We start from the raw sequence: 13,126 nt of genomic DNA, 5'->3' as shown, positions 1-13,126 counted from the left end.
AAGAGTCGGACACTTAACTGACTGAGCCACCCAGGTACCCCAAGAACTGTCTCAAAGGCCCCATCCGTTCCAGAATCAGAATTGCCCAAGTAGGACTACATATCTGACCATTCTCAGGTTACTGTGATACACCCTTGTTAAAAACCATAGGCACAAGCTTCTTAAAAAGGTAAACATATGCCTGTCATATGTCATATGAGCCGATCATTCTACACCTATAAGTTTATCCAAGAGAAATGGAAGTATGTATCCATACAAAGGCTTGACACATTATTGTTCATAATAGCTTTATCTATAATAGCAAAAACTGGAAACAATCCAAATGTCCATCTACGGGTGGATCAGTAAACAAATGATGATACATCCATGCAGAGGAATACTGCTCGGCAATAAAAAGAACAGAAGTATGGATTCACACAGCAATGTGGTTCAACCTCAGAATAATTTTGCAGAGCAAACAAAAGCAGACAAGAAAGAGTACAGTGTGATTCTACTTACATGAAATTCTAAACAATACAATCCCATCTGTAGTTACATCAGTGGTTGCCTGGGGCCCCGGGAGCAGTGGTGGCAGAGAAGGGCATGAGGTAACATTTGGAGGGGGCTGGGGGGCAGGGGAGGGATGTATTCATGATCTTTATTGTGGTTGTGGTCTCATGGGTATATCTGTTTGTCAGATTGTATCAGGTTATATATATACTGCATGTTGTACATATATACATTGTGTATGTATGTATATATGTGTGTATATACATATATATTTATATTTATATATATATATATACATATATACACATAATATAATGGTATACATGCATTGCTTTTTATGGGTTAGTTATATCTCAATAAAGGTGAAAACATTCGTAGGCACAGCGGGAAGTTTCTGAGCTTTGGAATCAGACAAACACGGCATCTAAGCCCTGACGTACATATAGCTATGTATTCGATATTAGCTACGTCACGTTGGGCAAATGACTCAACCTCTCTGAGCCTTACCTTCCTCACCCATAGGACAGCAGCAGTGAGGCATCCATCTGGCAACTAAACAACCAGCTACACCTTGCAGTGGAGGTGCAAATACTTCATGTTGCCTGGTACATGGTGGTTACACAGTTTGAGGCAGTAGGACCCTTTACTAGTATCCTTACCTTGATCACATCGCGCCCCCTTCCAGCCTGGGCTGCAGTAACAGGTCCCAGTGATATGGTCGCAGGTGGAGTTGTTCAGGCAGTCACATATCTGGCGACAGCCATAGCCATATGTTCCTGCAGGGCACTCTGAGAAGGAGATGAAAATCCAACGTAAGCTGTCCAGCCTTGGGGATGTGGGGCAAGGCTGTCTCTTACTATATGATCCTCTGTGTCTCAAGGGCAGCCCTTCCGGGGGATCCTTACGCAGGCAGACCCACCCTGGAAGTCCTAGAGCTGGCCAGGATTCCCTGCCACATGGGATTCGGGGCCATGTGACACAAGGCCAGACACTGAGCTCCTTGCCACAGCTCCTGACTCCTGCAGCTTCTATGTACCCACTTCCCTGATGGGTAAGTTGAGAGTCTGCAGAACCCAACAGAACTGATGAAGATCGTGAGCAAGGGCAACCTGAGATGACCCTGCCGGGCAAAACTGTGAGATAAAACACTGAAGAGTATGGACAAGAGATGGCATCCTTGAGAACGTGAGCACGTTCCTGACGACTCGGGGATCTTCCAAGTGGCGCATCCCGACTCGGATTAGCTGGGAACAGGGACAAGGGAAGGGCAAGTCTTGTTAATTTTCTAGGTAAGAACTTCATTTGCCATAGAATGGCTCAAAATTTGGATGTGCAAGTTGAAGCCTGAGAGACGAAAATACTGATGTTTTTATGATGCACTCTTCATAAGAGTTGGGTGTGAATTTCAAAGAAGAGTCAAATCTAAAAATCATCACCAAATACTGATGTTTTCTGTAAAGTGAGCAGCAGGGGGCAATGTTCTATTATTATTGGAATTCTCTGTCACAGTGTTTCTGTTTACAAAAGAGCATCAGGAGAGTTCTCCAAAAATAGGGATATTTTAATTTGATGTTCAAAGTAATCACGGAAGCACTTAAGCAGCTTTTATTTAATAAGAACCATAACCGGTCTGGCATTCAAGGGAAAGTCAGTTTAGAGTCTGTTCTGATTCTAGGTATGTGCACATATGTTTAGACATTTATGCACACATACACACACACACGCACACATACACACACACACACAATATTTACATACACGAGGGGTATGCAGGAAACCGTGTGACTCAGTACGTGTTTCAGGGTGAAATGAATAGCAGTAAAAAACTAAAACTGGGACATCCGTTTCCAGGCTGATTCCTGGAGGTCACTCCTGTTATATTTACTATACAGGAAGATATGCAAAAATAACTCAAGGGTTTAGTACACAAGACTGAGACAACCTGGATATTCCAGGGGCGCTGTGAGGTGCTGCTGGGGTAGAGGGAAGGCGATGGTTTATTGCCAAAGCCCCGTCCTGCTGATCTGCCTTTCCGGCCATAATGCTCCCACAGCCCTGTAATCTTTGCTGCGTCCTTGCCAAGAGCGCCCTCTCTGGTAAGCAAGAACGCTCCTGTCCCTTTCTTGTCATCTATGATAAAAGACTGAGCCCCATTACAGCTCTAAGACCCTATTTATTCATTCTGAATATTGAATGAAAGTCACAGAGGAAAGTAACAAGAGACTACTTTGAAATACTCAATCTAAACCTAATTTTCTTATACCCTGCAGACGCATAGCTGTAGCGGCAGAAATGGCAAAAAAAGGCTGCGTAATTCCAACAGAGCATATTCTTCTGGAGTGGGATTTTTACAGCAAGAAATTTTAAGGCAATATATTGTCTTGAACGTCGTAAAGACCGAGATGCACAGTTGCTAGGGGAAACAGTAGAAAAATACTATCTAGCAAAGGTTGTCGGAAGGGGGGCAACGTTTGCATGGACCTCATTCCACACCCACTGAGGGGCTGGGAGCCCCTGCCTGCCTTTTGTGCACTCAGCCTGGCCCCAGAGAATGCATTCTCCTCCAGTGTGGAACCGGGCTCTGACTCTGACTGGCTCGTAACGCCCTTGAGCAGCCACGTTCCAAAAATAAGCAGGAGAGTTAGAGAGAGCCAGGGTGAACAGATGGAAAACCTGAATTCTGTCTTCCTCCTTGGAGCCACACCCCCTCCACCCAGAGCACTGATTACTTACCCAGAAGAAGTTTAGGGGGAAAGACAGCCAGCAAGGACCCCGAGGTGGCCAGCTCTCTGGGAGGGTTGACCATAACGGTCAACAGTGCTGTTAAGTGACCAGCCATCCATTCAAACAACTTGACAGATGCAGGTCCTGCCTTCATATTGTTCAGGCATGTAGGAAAACGGATTCTAGGGGAAAATACCAACCAGACGGGTCACCCTCCCGTACTTACTCTGTTCACAGCGCTTCCCCATGAACCCGGTCCGGCATGTACACTGTCCAGAGATGTGGTCACAGTCAGCTCCATTTTGACACTGGCATATCAACGCACAGTCCTTTCCATAAAACCCCAGAGGACATCCTGTGCAGGACGGAAGGACAGCAGAGTCAGAGGCTGCTGAGGAAAAACACAGCTCTTGCTTCCCACTGTTTGTTTTAAACCTGAAAGGTTCTTAGCCATTGGAGAGTGAATAAAGACAGTAATGCAGATCTCAGCTTGTCACAAAGGCTTCTTTGAAGTCCCAAGATGGGGCGCGTGCAAGGAGGTCATAATTCATGAGCGGGAGGCAGAATGGTTCCATACCTGGTGCTCCTGGAGACAAGACTAGTCTCTTCTGACAAAGCACGCCATCAACCCCGCAGAAGTATGGGGGCAATTCCTTGCATTCTTTCCCTGAACTACTCGACTCCTGGACTCAAATGCCATAGACTGAAATGGGTATTATATATTAAAATTACCCATATGCTTTTACTTACAGCACAGAACGTCTCTCAGTCTGCGGCTAGCCCTGTCCACCGTATCCGTCACTGACTCAGATAACATCTCCTTCACCAAAGATGTAGAGTAGAATGTTAAACTCAAAACAAAACAAAACAAAACAAAACAAACAGCACTTCATAGGTGCTTTGTAAAAAAAAAAAAAAAAATCCATAAACCTAACACTGCTGTATGATTTTCCAGACCCAGACCTCTTGGCTGAGGACACACATAAGCCCCACGGGCTGTCCTGGGCCAGCAGCTGCCCGGCAAGGGTGTGGGCTCTCTGGCATAACAAAAAGTTCAATACAGGCTGCTTGTATGGCTACTTCTAAGTATCCCATGTGGATTTTTATTTTCTCTTTTTCTAATGGAGGTTTTAACCAAAGTTCAACTTCCAAGAAACAGGCAGAGCACAGATGCCAGCATGCAATGACAACTGCCATTGCCATATATTTATTTAGCACCTAATCGATGCCAGATGCTTTGCATGCATCCTCTCACTGAATCTTCACCGCAGTGCAGACACACAGGGATGGGTATTCCTACCTATAGCAGGGAGCTCAGCCCTACATGCCCTAAGTCACACAGCCAGCAAACTCAGACAAGTCTGGCTCCAGACCCCATGTCCTTCCCACTTTCTTGTGCTATGTCCATTTAAAAAGGTCCTCTGATTAAAGTCACCAAACTCCACACCCGAAAAACAAATAACCCAGTGAAGAAATGGGCAGAAAACATGAATAGACACTTCTCTAAAGAAGACATCCAGATGGCCAACAGGCACATGAAAAGATGTTCAGCGTCGCTCCTTATCAGGGAAATACAAATCAAAACCACACTCAGGTATCACCTCACGCCAGTCAGAGTGGCCAAAATGAACAAATCAGGAGACTATAGATGCTGGAGAGGATGTGGAGAAACGGGAACCCTCTTGCACTGTTGGTGGGAATGCAAATTGGTGCAGCCGCTCTGGAAAGCAGTGTGGAGGTTCCTCAGAAAATTAAAAATAGACCTACCCTATGACCCAGCAATAGCACTGCTAGGAATCTACCCAAGGGATACAGGAGTACTGATGCATAGGGGCACTTGTACCCCAATGTTCATAGCAGCACTCTCAACAATAGCCAAATTATGGAAAGAGCCTAAATGTCCATCAACTGATGAATGGATAAAGAAATTGTGGTTTATATACACAATGGAATACTACGTGGCAATGAGAAAAAATGAAATATGGCCTTTTGTAGCAACGTGGATGGAACTGGAGAGTGTGATGCTAAGTGAAATAAGCCATACAGAGAAAGACAGATACCATATGGTTTCACTCTTATGTGGATCCTGAGAAACTTAACAGGAACCCATGGGGGAGGGGAAGGAAAAAAAAAAAAAAAAAAAAAAAAAAGGACGTTAGAGTGGGAGAGAGCCAAAGCATAAGAGACTGTTAAAAACTGAGAACAAACTGAGGGTTGATGGGGGGTGGGAGGGAGGGGCGGGTGGGTGATGGGTATTGAGGAGGGCACCTTTTGGGATGAGCACTGGGTGTTGTATGGAAACCAATTAGTCAATAAACTTCATATATAAAAAAAAAAAAAATAAAATAAAAAAAAAAAAAAATAAAAATAAGACCGGAAAAAAAAAAAAAAATAAAAAAAAAAAAAAAAAAAAAAAATAAAGTAGACCCTAATATTGGAATGATAAATAGTAATGTGTAAGTAATTTTCTCTAAGTAGCTGAAAAACTTTCTATATATACAATCTTGGCAGAATATGCCTGAGACAAGATCTCTACTTGCCAATGCTTCCTTTTGAACAATGGCTCAAGGTTTACACCCACTTCCAGGAAGTTTCAAAACACTTGCCCAGCCTATTCTCCAGTTTTCTAATTAGTGTTAAACAAGCGATGCCCAATTATTCCATTAAAATTTTTAATGTTTATTTATTGTTGAGAGAGAGAGAGATGAGCAGGGAAGGGGCAGAGAGAGAGGAAGACACAGAATCCAAAGTAGCCTCCAGGCTCTGAGTTGTCAGCACAGAGCCCGATGCAGGGCTCAAACTCAAGAACCACAAGATCATGACCTGAGCCAAAGTCGGCTGCTTAACTGACTGAGTCACTGAGTGCCCACCTAATTTTTTTTTAAAGATTTTATTTTTGAGTGACCTTTACACCCAACATTGGGCTTGAATTTAAGACTCTGAAATCAAGAGTCACATGCTTTAATGACTGAGCCAGACAGGCACCCCAAGAATTGCCTAATTTCTGACCTATTTTTCTTTCTCATCTCATTTCTGGGATTTCTGGGTGCTCATCGATTGGGAGAATAAATATTGTTGAAATTTCAGTACTACCCAAAGCAATCTGCACATTCAATGCCATCCCAATCAAAATTGCACCAGCCTTCTTCTCGAAACTAGAACAAGCAATCCTAAAATTTGTATGGAACCACAAAAGACCTCGAATAGCCAAAGTAATATTGAAAAAGAGCGAGGCATCACAATCCCAGACTTTAGCCTCTACTACAAAGCTGTAATCATCAAGACAGCATGGTATTGGCACAAAAGCAGACACACAGACCAATGGAATAGAATAGAGACTCCAGAACTGGACGCACAAATGTATGACCAACTGATCTCTGACAAAGCAGGAAAGAGTATCCAATGGAAAAAAGACAGTCTCTTTAACAAATGGTGCTGGGAGAACTGGACAGCAACATGCAGAAGGATGAAACTAGACCACTTTCTTATACCATTCACAAAAATAAACTCAAAATGGATAAAGGACCTGAATGTGAGACAGGAAACCATCAAAACCCTAGAGGAGAAAGCAGGAAAAGACCTCTCTGATCTCAGCTGCAGCAATTTCTTACTTGACACATCCCCAAAGGCAAGGGAATTAAAAGCAAAAATGAACTATTGGGACCTCATGAAGATAAAAAGTTTCTGCACAGCAAAGGAAACAATCAACAAAACTAAAAGGCAACCAACAGAATGGGAAAAGATATTTGCAAATGACATATGGGACAAAGGGCTAGTATCCAAAATCTATAAAGAACTCACCAAACTCCACACCTGAAAAACAAATAATCCAGTGAAGAAATGGGCAGAAGACATGAATAGACACTTCTCTAAAGAAGACATCCAGATGGCCAACAGGCACATGAAAAGATGCTCAACGTCGCTCCTCATCAGGGAAATACAAATCAAAACCACACTCAGATACCACGTCATGCCAGTTAGAGTGGCTAAAATGAACAAATCAGGAGACTATAGATGCTGGAGAGGATGTGGAGAAACGGGAACCCTCTTGCACTGTTGGTGGGAATGCAAACTGGTACAGCCGCTCTGGAAAACAGTGTGGAGGTTCCTCAAAAAATTAAAAATAGGTCTACCTTACGACCCAGCAATAGCACTGCTAGGAATTTACCCAAGGGATACAGGAGTGCAGATGCATAGGGGAACTTGTACCCCAATGTTTATAGCAGCACTCTTACAATAGCCAAATTATGGAAAGAGCCTAAATGTCCATCAACTGACAAATGGATAAAGAAGTTGTGGTTTATATATACAATGGAATACTACTTGTCAATGAGAAAGAATGAAATATGGCCCTTTGTAGCAACGTGGATGGAACTGGAAAGTGTTATGCTAAGTGAAATAAGTTATACAGAGAAAGACAGATACCTTATGTTTTCACTCTTATGTGGATTCTGAGAAACTTAACAGAAGACCATGGGGGAGGGGAAGGAAAAAAAAAGTCAGAGAGTGAGGGAAGCAAACCATAAGAGACTCTTAAACACTGAGAATAGAGTTGATGGGGGTAGGAGGGAAGGGAAAGTAGGTCATGGGCATTGAGGAGGGCACCTGTTGGGATGAGCATTGGGTGTTGTATGGAAACCAATTTGACAATAAATTTCATATTAAAAAAAAAAGACTCTGGGGGCGCCTGGGTGGCGCAGTCGGTTAAGCGTCCGACTTCAGCCAGGTCACGATCTCGCGGTCCGTGAGTTCGAGCCCCGCATCGGGCTCTGGGCTGATAGCTCAGAGCCTGGAGCCTGTTCCCAATTCTGTGTCTCCCTCTCTCTCTGCCCCTCCCCCGTTCATGCTCTGTCTCTCTCTGTCCCAAAAATAAATAAACGTTGAAAAAAAAAAAAAAGACTCTGAGATCAAGAGTCACATGCTTTAATGACTGAGCCATCCAGGCACCCCAAGAATTGCCTAATTTCTGACCTATTTTTCCTTCTCAGCTCCTTTCTGGGATTTAAAATTTCATATTATGATTAAAAAAAGAATAAAATGATATATTATTGGGGCACATGGTGGGCTCAATCAGTCAAGCATCTGACTCTCGATTTCCGCTCAGGTCATGATCTCATTCGTGGGATCGAGCCTTGTGTCAGGCTCAGCACGGAGCATGGAGCTGCTTGGGATTCTCTCTCTCCCTCTCTCTCTCTGCACTTTCCCTGCTTGTGCTCTCTTACTTTCTCAAAATAAATAAATAAACTGAAACCAAATGTATACTATTATTGGTAACCATCATGCGTGCTTTCCCGTGCTGTCTCCTTTATTCATTTGAAGGCAAGAAGATAGAGAATAGTCTTTTTTCTCCCTGACAGTGCTGAGCTGTGGACTACTTTGCACATTATATCCTATGATGGTAAAAACCTCACAGAAGAAGAAACGGTTGGGGCACTATGTGATATAAAATGGAAAAAAGAATGAGTGGTTCTTGAAGCATGATCCCAGACTGGCATCACCATGTGGAAAGTTGTCAGCAATGTGAATTCTCAGGTCCCACCCCAGACCCAGTGAATCAGACACTCTGGGAGTGGGGCCAGCAGTCTGTGTTTGTCATGCCACCTGGGTGACTCTGGCGCTCACTTAAGTTTGAGAACCACGGAACAGACTCTTCTCCAAGAGCACACGTTACGTCGGGGAGCAAGGCTTGTGATCTTCACTGCCTTTCTAGCCACAGTCACTTATCCCAACCTTTGTGCTGTTGGAATAAATGACAGGGTGGACATCCATGTAACCACCACCCCAGTTTGAACCATTATATAGAACATTTTCATCACCCTTCATGCACCTTCCCAGTAGATAATCCTAACAGATCAATTTGTTTGTTCTTGATCTTCATATAAAAGGAATCACAGGGATGTCTGGGTGGCTCAAGCGGTGGAGGTCTGACTTCGGCTCAGGTCATGATCTCACAGATTGTGGGTTCGAGCCCTGCATGGGGGCTCTAGGCTGTCAGCACGGAGCCGGCTTTGGATCCTCTGTCCCCCCTCTCCCTCTCTGCCCCACCCCCTTTCACACTCTCTCTAAAAATAAATAAAAACATTAAAAAAAATAAAAGGAATCACATACTACAAAAATGTGTACATATGTCTGTACAAAGATACATGTAGTGATAAATGATAGGGAGTTTGGTGCATATACATAGGTTCTGGTCAAAGGAGAGTGAGGAAAGAAACTGCACACCATCACATACAGCACTGCTCCACTTCGGTGTCCTGCAATGACATACAGACAGAAAACGTGGAACGTGACAGCTCATAACCACACAGAGGCAGTTAGACGTCTAGTGGTCACGGGGGAGATGAAACAACACTCCAACGCCAGGAACCCTGGGTGAGCTCAGCTCGTGCATGCAAAGGGCGAGGCTTGGTCCCGTCCCCCTTGGGTGTGGCTCCCTTGGTGAGTCTTGGAAGGCTTGTCACTTACTCTGAGTGCAGTACAGCCCCGTCCAGCCGGGAGTGCATTTACATTCCCCATCATAGGCGCTGCAGAAGGCCCCGTTGTGACAGTTGCACGTGTGGATGCAGTTCGGGCCCCAGTGGGCAGGCGGACAAGCTGAAACCACAGCACGCATGGAGAGTTCGGTTAGAGCCCGGAGACCAGCACCCAGCAGAGGGAACTCCGTCCTGCTGCCCATCTCCTTGCATATGGGAGGTTAGCGGTGTGCATCAGGACTAAGAAAGCACGGTGCTCCCAGACTGACTAATACCCAGATGGCAACATTGACTGCAACGGCAACCATCATTACTGCCACTGTATTCATGGACAGACTGCGGAGTGAGGCAGGCAGAACAAAAAGTATCTACAGTTCATAGATTTACTTGCCTAACAAATGCACGCTGAGCTCCTATGTGCCCAGCACTGTTCTAGACACAGAAGAGATAGCAGAGGACCAGGCAAGGTCCAGACCGCCCTTTGAAACCTTATACAGTAAAACCTTGTTTTGCAAGCATAATTCATTCCAGAAACATGCTTATAATCCAAGGCACCTGTATATCAAAGCGCATTTCAAGAACCATTGGCTCAGTTGTGATCATGTGACGTTGGGCATCATGTGCTCCTTGTATTGCAAGACATCGCTCACCAGAGCCACTCCCTCAGGGAAGGCTTCCCCAAGGAGAGAACATTTAAGCAGAGATAAAATGGACAAAATGATAGGACTAAGGAAAACTAAGGGATCTGGTGTCACGTAAGTCACACAGCAGTCGCTCTGCTCCAGAGTTGTCACTAGAGATTTGTTTAAAGTTTAAGGTGTAAATTATATGTAAGAATTGGTTTACTCATGAAAATTCTTAACTGCATGAAGCAGAAAATAATAAAAGGAAATCATTGGAGGGTCACTGTCCATTTAAGAGCAAAAAGAGCTTCAGATAAAGTATCTGTGAAATAATATCATATTATGGGGTAAAACGATTTGATTTACCAAAAACAAACAAAAAACACACAGAAAACCTTTTCATTTATACTAATGCTTTGAGAATAAACCTGCCTTGGGGCACCTGGGAGGCTCAGTCGGTTAAGCGTCCAACTTCGTCTCAGGTCATGATCCCAGGGTTGATGGGTTCGAGCCCCGCATCGGGCTCTGTGCTGACAGCTCGGAGCCTGAAGCCTGCTTTGGATTCTATGTCTCTCTCTCTCTTTCTTTTTTTTTTTTTTTTTTTTAATTTTTTTTCAACGTTTATTTATTTTTGGGACAGAGAGAGACAGAGCATGAACGGGGGAGGAGCAGAGAGAGAGGGAGACACAGAATCGGAAACAGGCTCCAGGCTCTGAGCCATCAGCCCAGAGCCCGACGCAGGGCTCGAACTCACGGACCGCGAGATCGTGACCTGGCTGAAGTCGGACGCTTAACCGACTGCGCCACCCAGGCGCCCCTCTCTCTCTCTTTCTGACCCTCCCCCGCTCACACTCTGTCTCTCTCTCTCTCTCTCAAAAATAAATAAACATTTTAAAAAAACTTTAAGGAATAAACCTGCTTAAAATGAGGACAACCATTGTATCTACGTGAGAAGATGGGTCTTAGCAGAACCAGCTGATCATTTCAAAACAAAAAGAGATCAAACCATCATGCTGCTTACCTTTAGAGTATACAGTGATGTATGTTAATTATTTCTCAATAAAATTGGAGGAAAACAAAGCAGGACCATCTATAATTTTTATTTGGTTACCCAGTAGGGAATATGGCCCAATGAAGATAGTAAGTCTGGAGTAAGTAAAAAATAGAAAAAAAATTCTCCTGAAATTGTGTGCACCATAATTTGCCCAAGAACAAGGGAAAAATGATAGGTGACGTTCAAGGTCTGAAATTAAACCTAGAATGGATTTTCTGAGTCCAATACCCTCATTTTACAGATTAAGAGTCACTGAAAAGTGAATAAGCATGCTACCCATTTAGGCTCTTTGCAAGACCTTATTTGGATTTAACATAGGAACACTGCACAGAGCTCTTAGTGGGGGAATCAGCCATTTAAAAATTAAAGTAATGTATATCATAATTATTCATATATTATTTCTTGATTATATAAACACTCTTACTTTAGTCCTAAAGAATTTGAAAACCAATGAAGATCAGTGGTTGTTCCTAAATAAGACTTACGTTGAGAGCAGTCACTGCCAATCCAACCCGGGTAACACTGACAAGATCTGTCAATGGGGTTACAGGTTCCATTGTTGGTACAGGTACAAACCCCTGCACAGTTTTTCCCAAATCTGCCGCTGGGACACACTGTGAATAAGTTTTAGGTCAGTAACGCACAATTACATCTCATCGCATGGAACTCGAGAGTCTTGGGACAGAAAACAACTTTGAAAGCCATCAGCCCAGCTGCCCATTTACTAGCTGCCTCCACTCAACAGCACCCCGTCATCTGGAATGGGCTCATTTTTAGAAACACATGAAGCCCAACATTCTCATTAAGGCATCACAAACCAGGAGACATCATCACGTTTCTGGAAATCTGACTTCATGGCTTCTTGCTCAGGGAGTCCAAACCCTCCCTGATATTGATTTTTCATGGGATGCTGTTTCCAATTAAAACCGAAGAGCAGCACAGCTCAGAGAGTAGAGAGATTCTGCCGGGGCGGCAAGCCAGCTTTTCCAAAGTCATTTCTGCAGAAGCTGCAGAAAGGGCATCCCAGAAGGCCTTGATAGCTGGTGGCTGAAAACATCCTCGGGGAAGCCCGAGAGGAAGCCTGAGGACAGATTGCACGGGGCTTGCCCGGCACCACTCACCTCCTCCCAGACACTGTGCGCCTTACTTACCTTCATTGCAGAGAGCACCTGTGAAGCCAGGCAAGCAGTCGCACAGGCCCGTGATGTGGTGACAGGGCCCACTGCTGTGCACACACTGTGGACACGTCTGGCTGCAGCGATGCCCATAAAAACCGGGGGAGCAGACTGAAAATAGAATGGAAATCAACAGTTATCTTTCCTGAGACGTATTCCTCTCAAATTCTACATCAGGATCTAGTTGAAGTTTGGGGCAAAAAAAATTTTTTTGTTTAATGATACTGAGAGTTTTCCAAGTCTAAAACAAGCACCAAAGGAAGAAGGGTAGTCCTTAATAATGAAAAGAAACCATTAAACTGAATTGCTGGAGGGCAGGCAAATGTCTCTGTCCTCTTTATTTTCTCATTTATGGTCCCAATTAACCTGGGGCCTGGCACACAACAGGGGCTTGAAGAATTTTTGTTGAACAAATAAATGAAAGGAAATAAAATTCTAAAATCTAATAAGGCCACATAAATACTCTCAAGCCATGTCTTGATCCTTTTTTCTTTAAGAGTCATTACTGGCAATAAACAGATCTATAGTCTGAATTAAAAGATTGTTCCTCCTCAACGTGGTCCAGATTAATGACTGTGATTGAGAAGT

At 43.9% G+C, this 13,126-nt stretch overlaps 1 protein-coding gene across 1 annotated transcript in view; it reads right to left on the bottom strand.

The window, feature by feature from the left end:
• Positions 1-13,126, bottom strand: part of MEGF10 (multiple EGF like domains 10) — a 134,904-nt gene that overhangs the window by 13,758 nt on the left and 108,020 nt on the right. Inside the window, exons 14-18 of the mRNA XM_032592755.1 lie at positions 12,515-12,649; positions 11,849-11,977; positions 9,679-9,807; positions 3,440-3,568; positions 1,149-1,277 (exon numbers count right to left, since the gene is read on the bottom strand). Coding sequence (XP_032448646.1) covers positions 1,149-1,277; positions 3,440-3,568; positions 9,679-9,807; positions 11,849-11,977; positions 12,515-12,649 — 651 coding nt within the window. The remainder of the gene's footprint in view (positions 1-1,148; positions 1,278-3,439; positions 3,569-9,678; positions 9,808-11,848; positions 11,978-12,514; positions 12,650-13,126) is intronic.

Source organism: Lynx canadensis, chromosome A1, assembly GCF_007474595.2.
Source record: "Lynx canadensis isolate LIC74 chromosome A1, mLynCan4.pri.v2, whole genome shotgun sequence".
Taxonomy (NCBI): domain Eukaryota; kingdom Metazoa; phylum Chordata; class Mammalia; order Carnivora; family Felidae; genus Lynx; species Lynx canadensis.
Note: the sequence above shows the minus strand (reverse complement) of the source record. Positions and strands in the feature narration are given on the sequence as shown.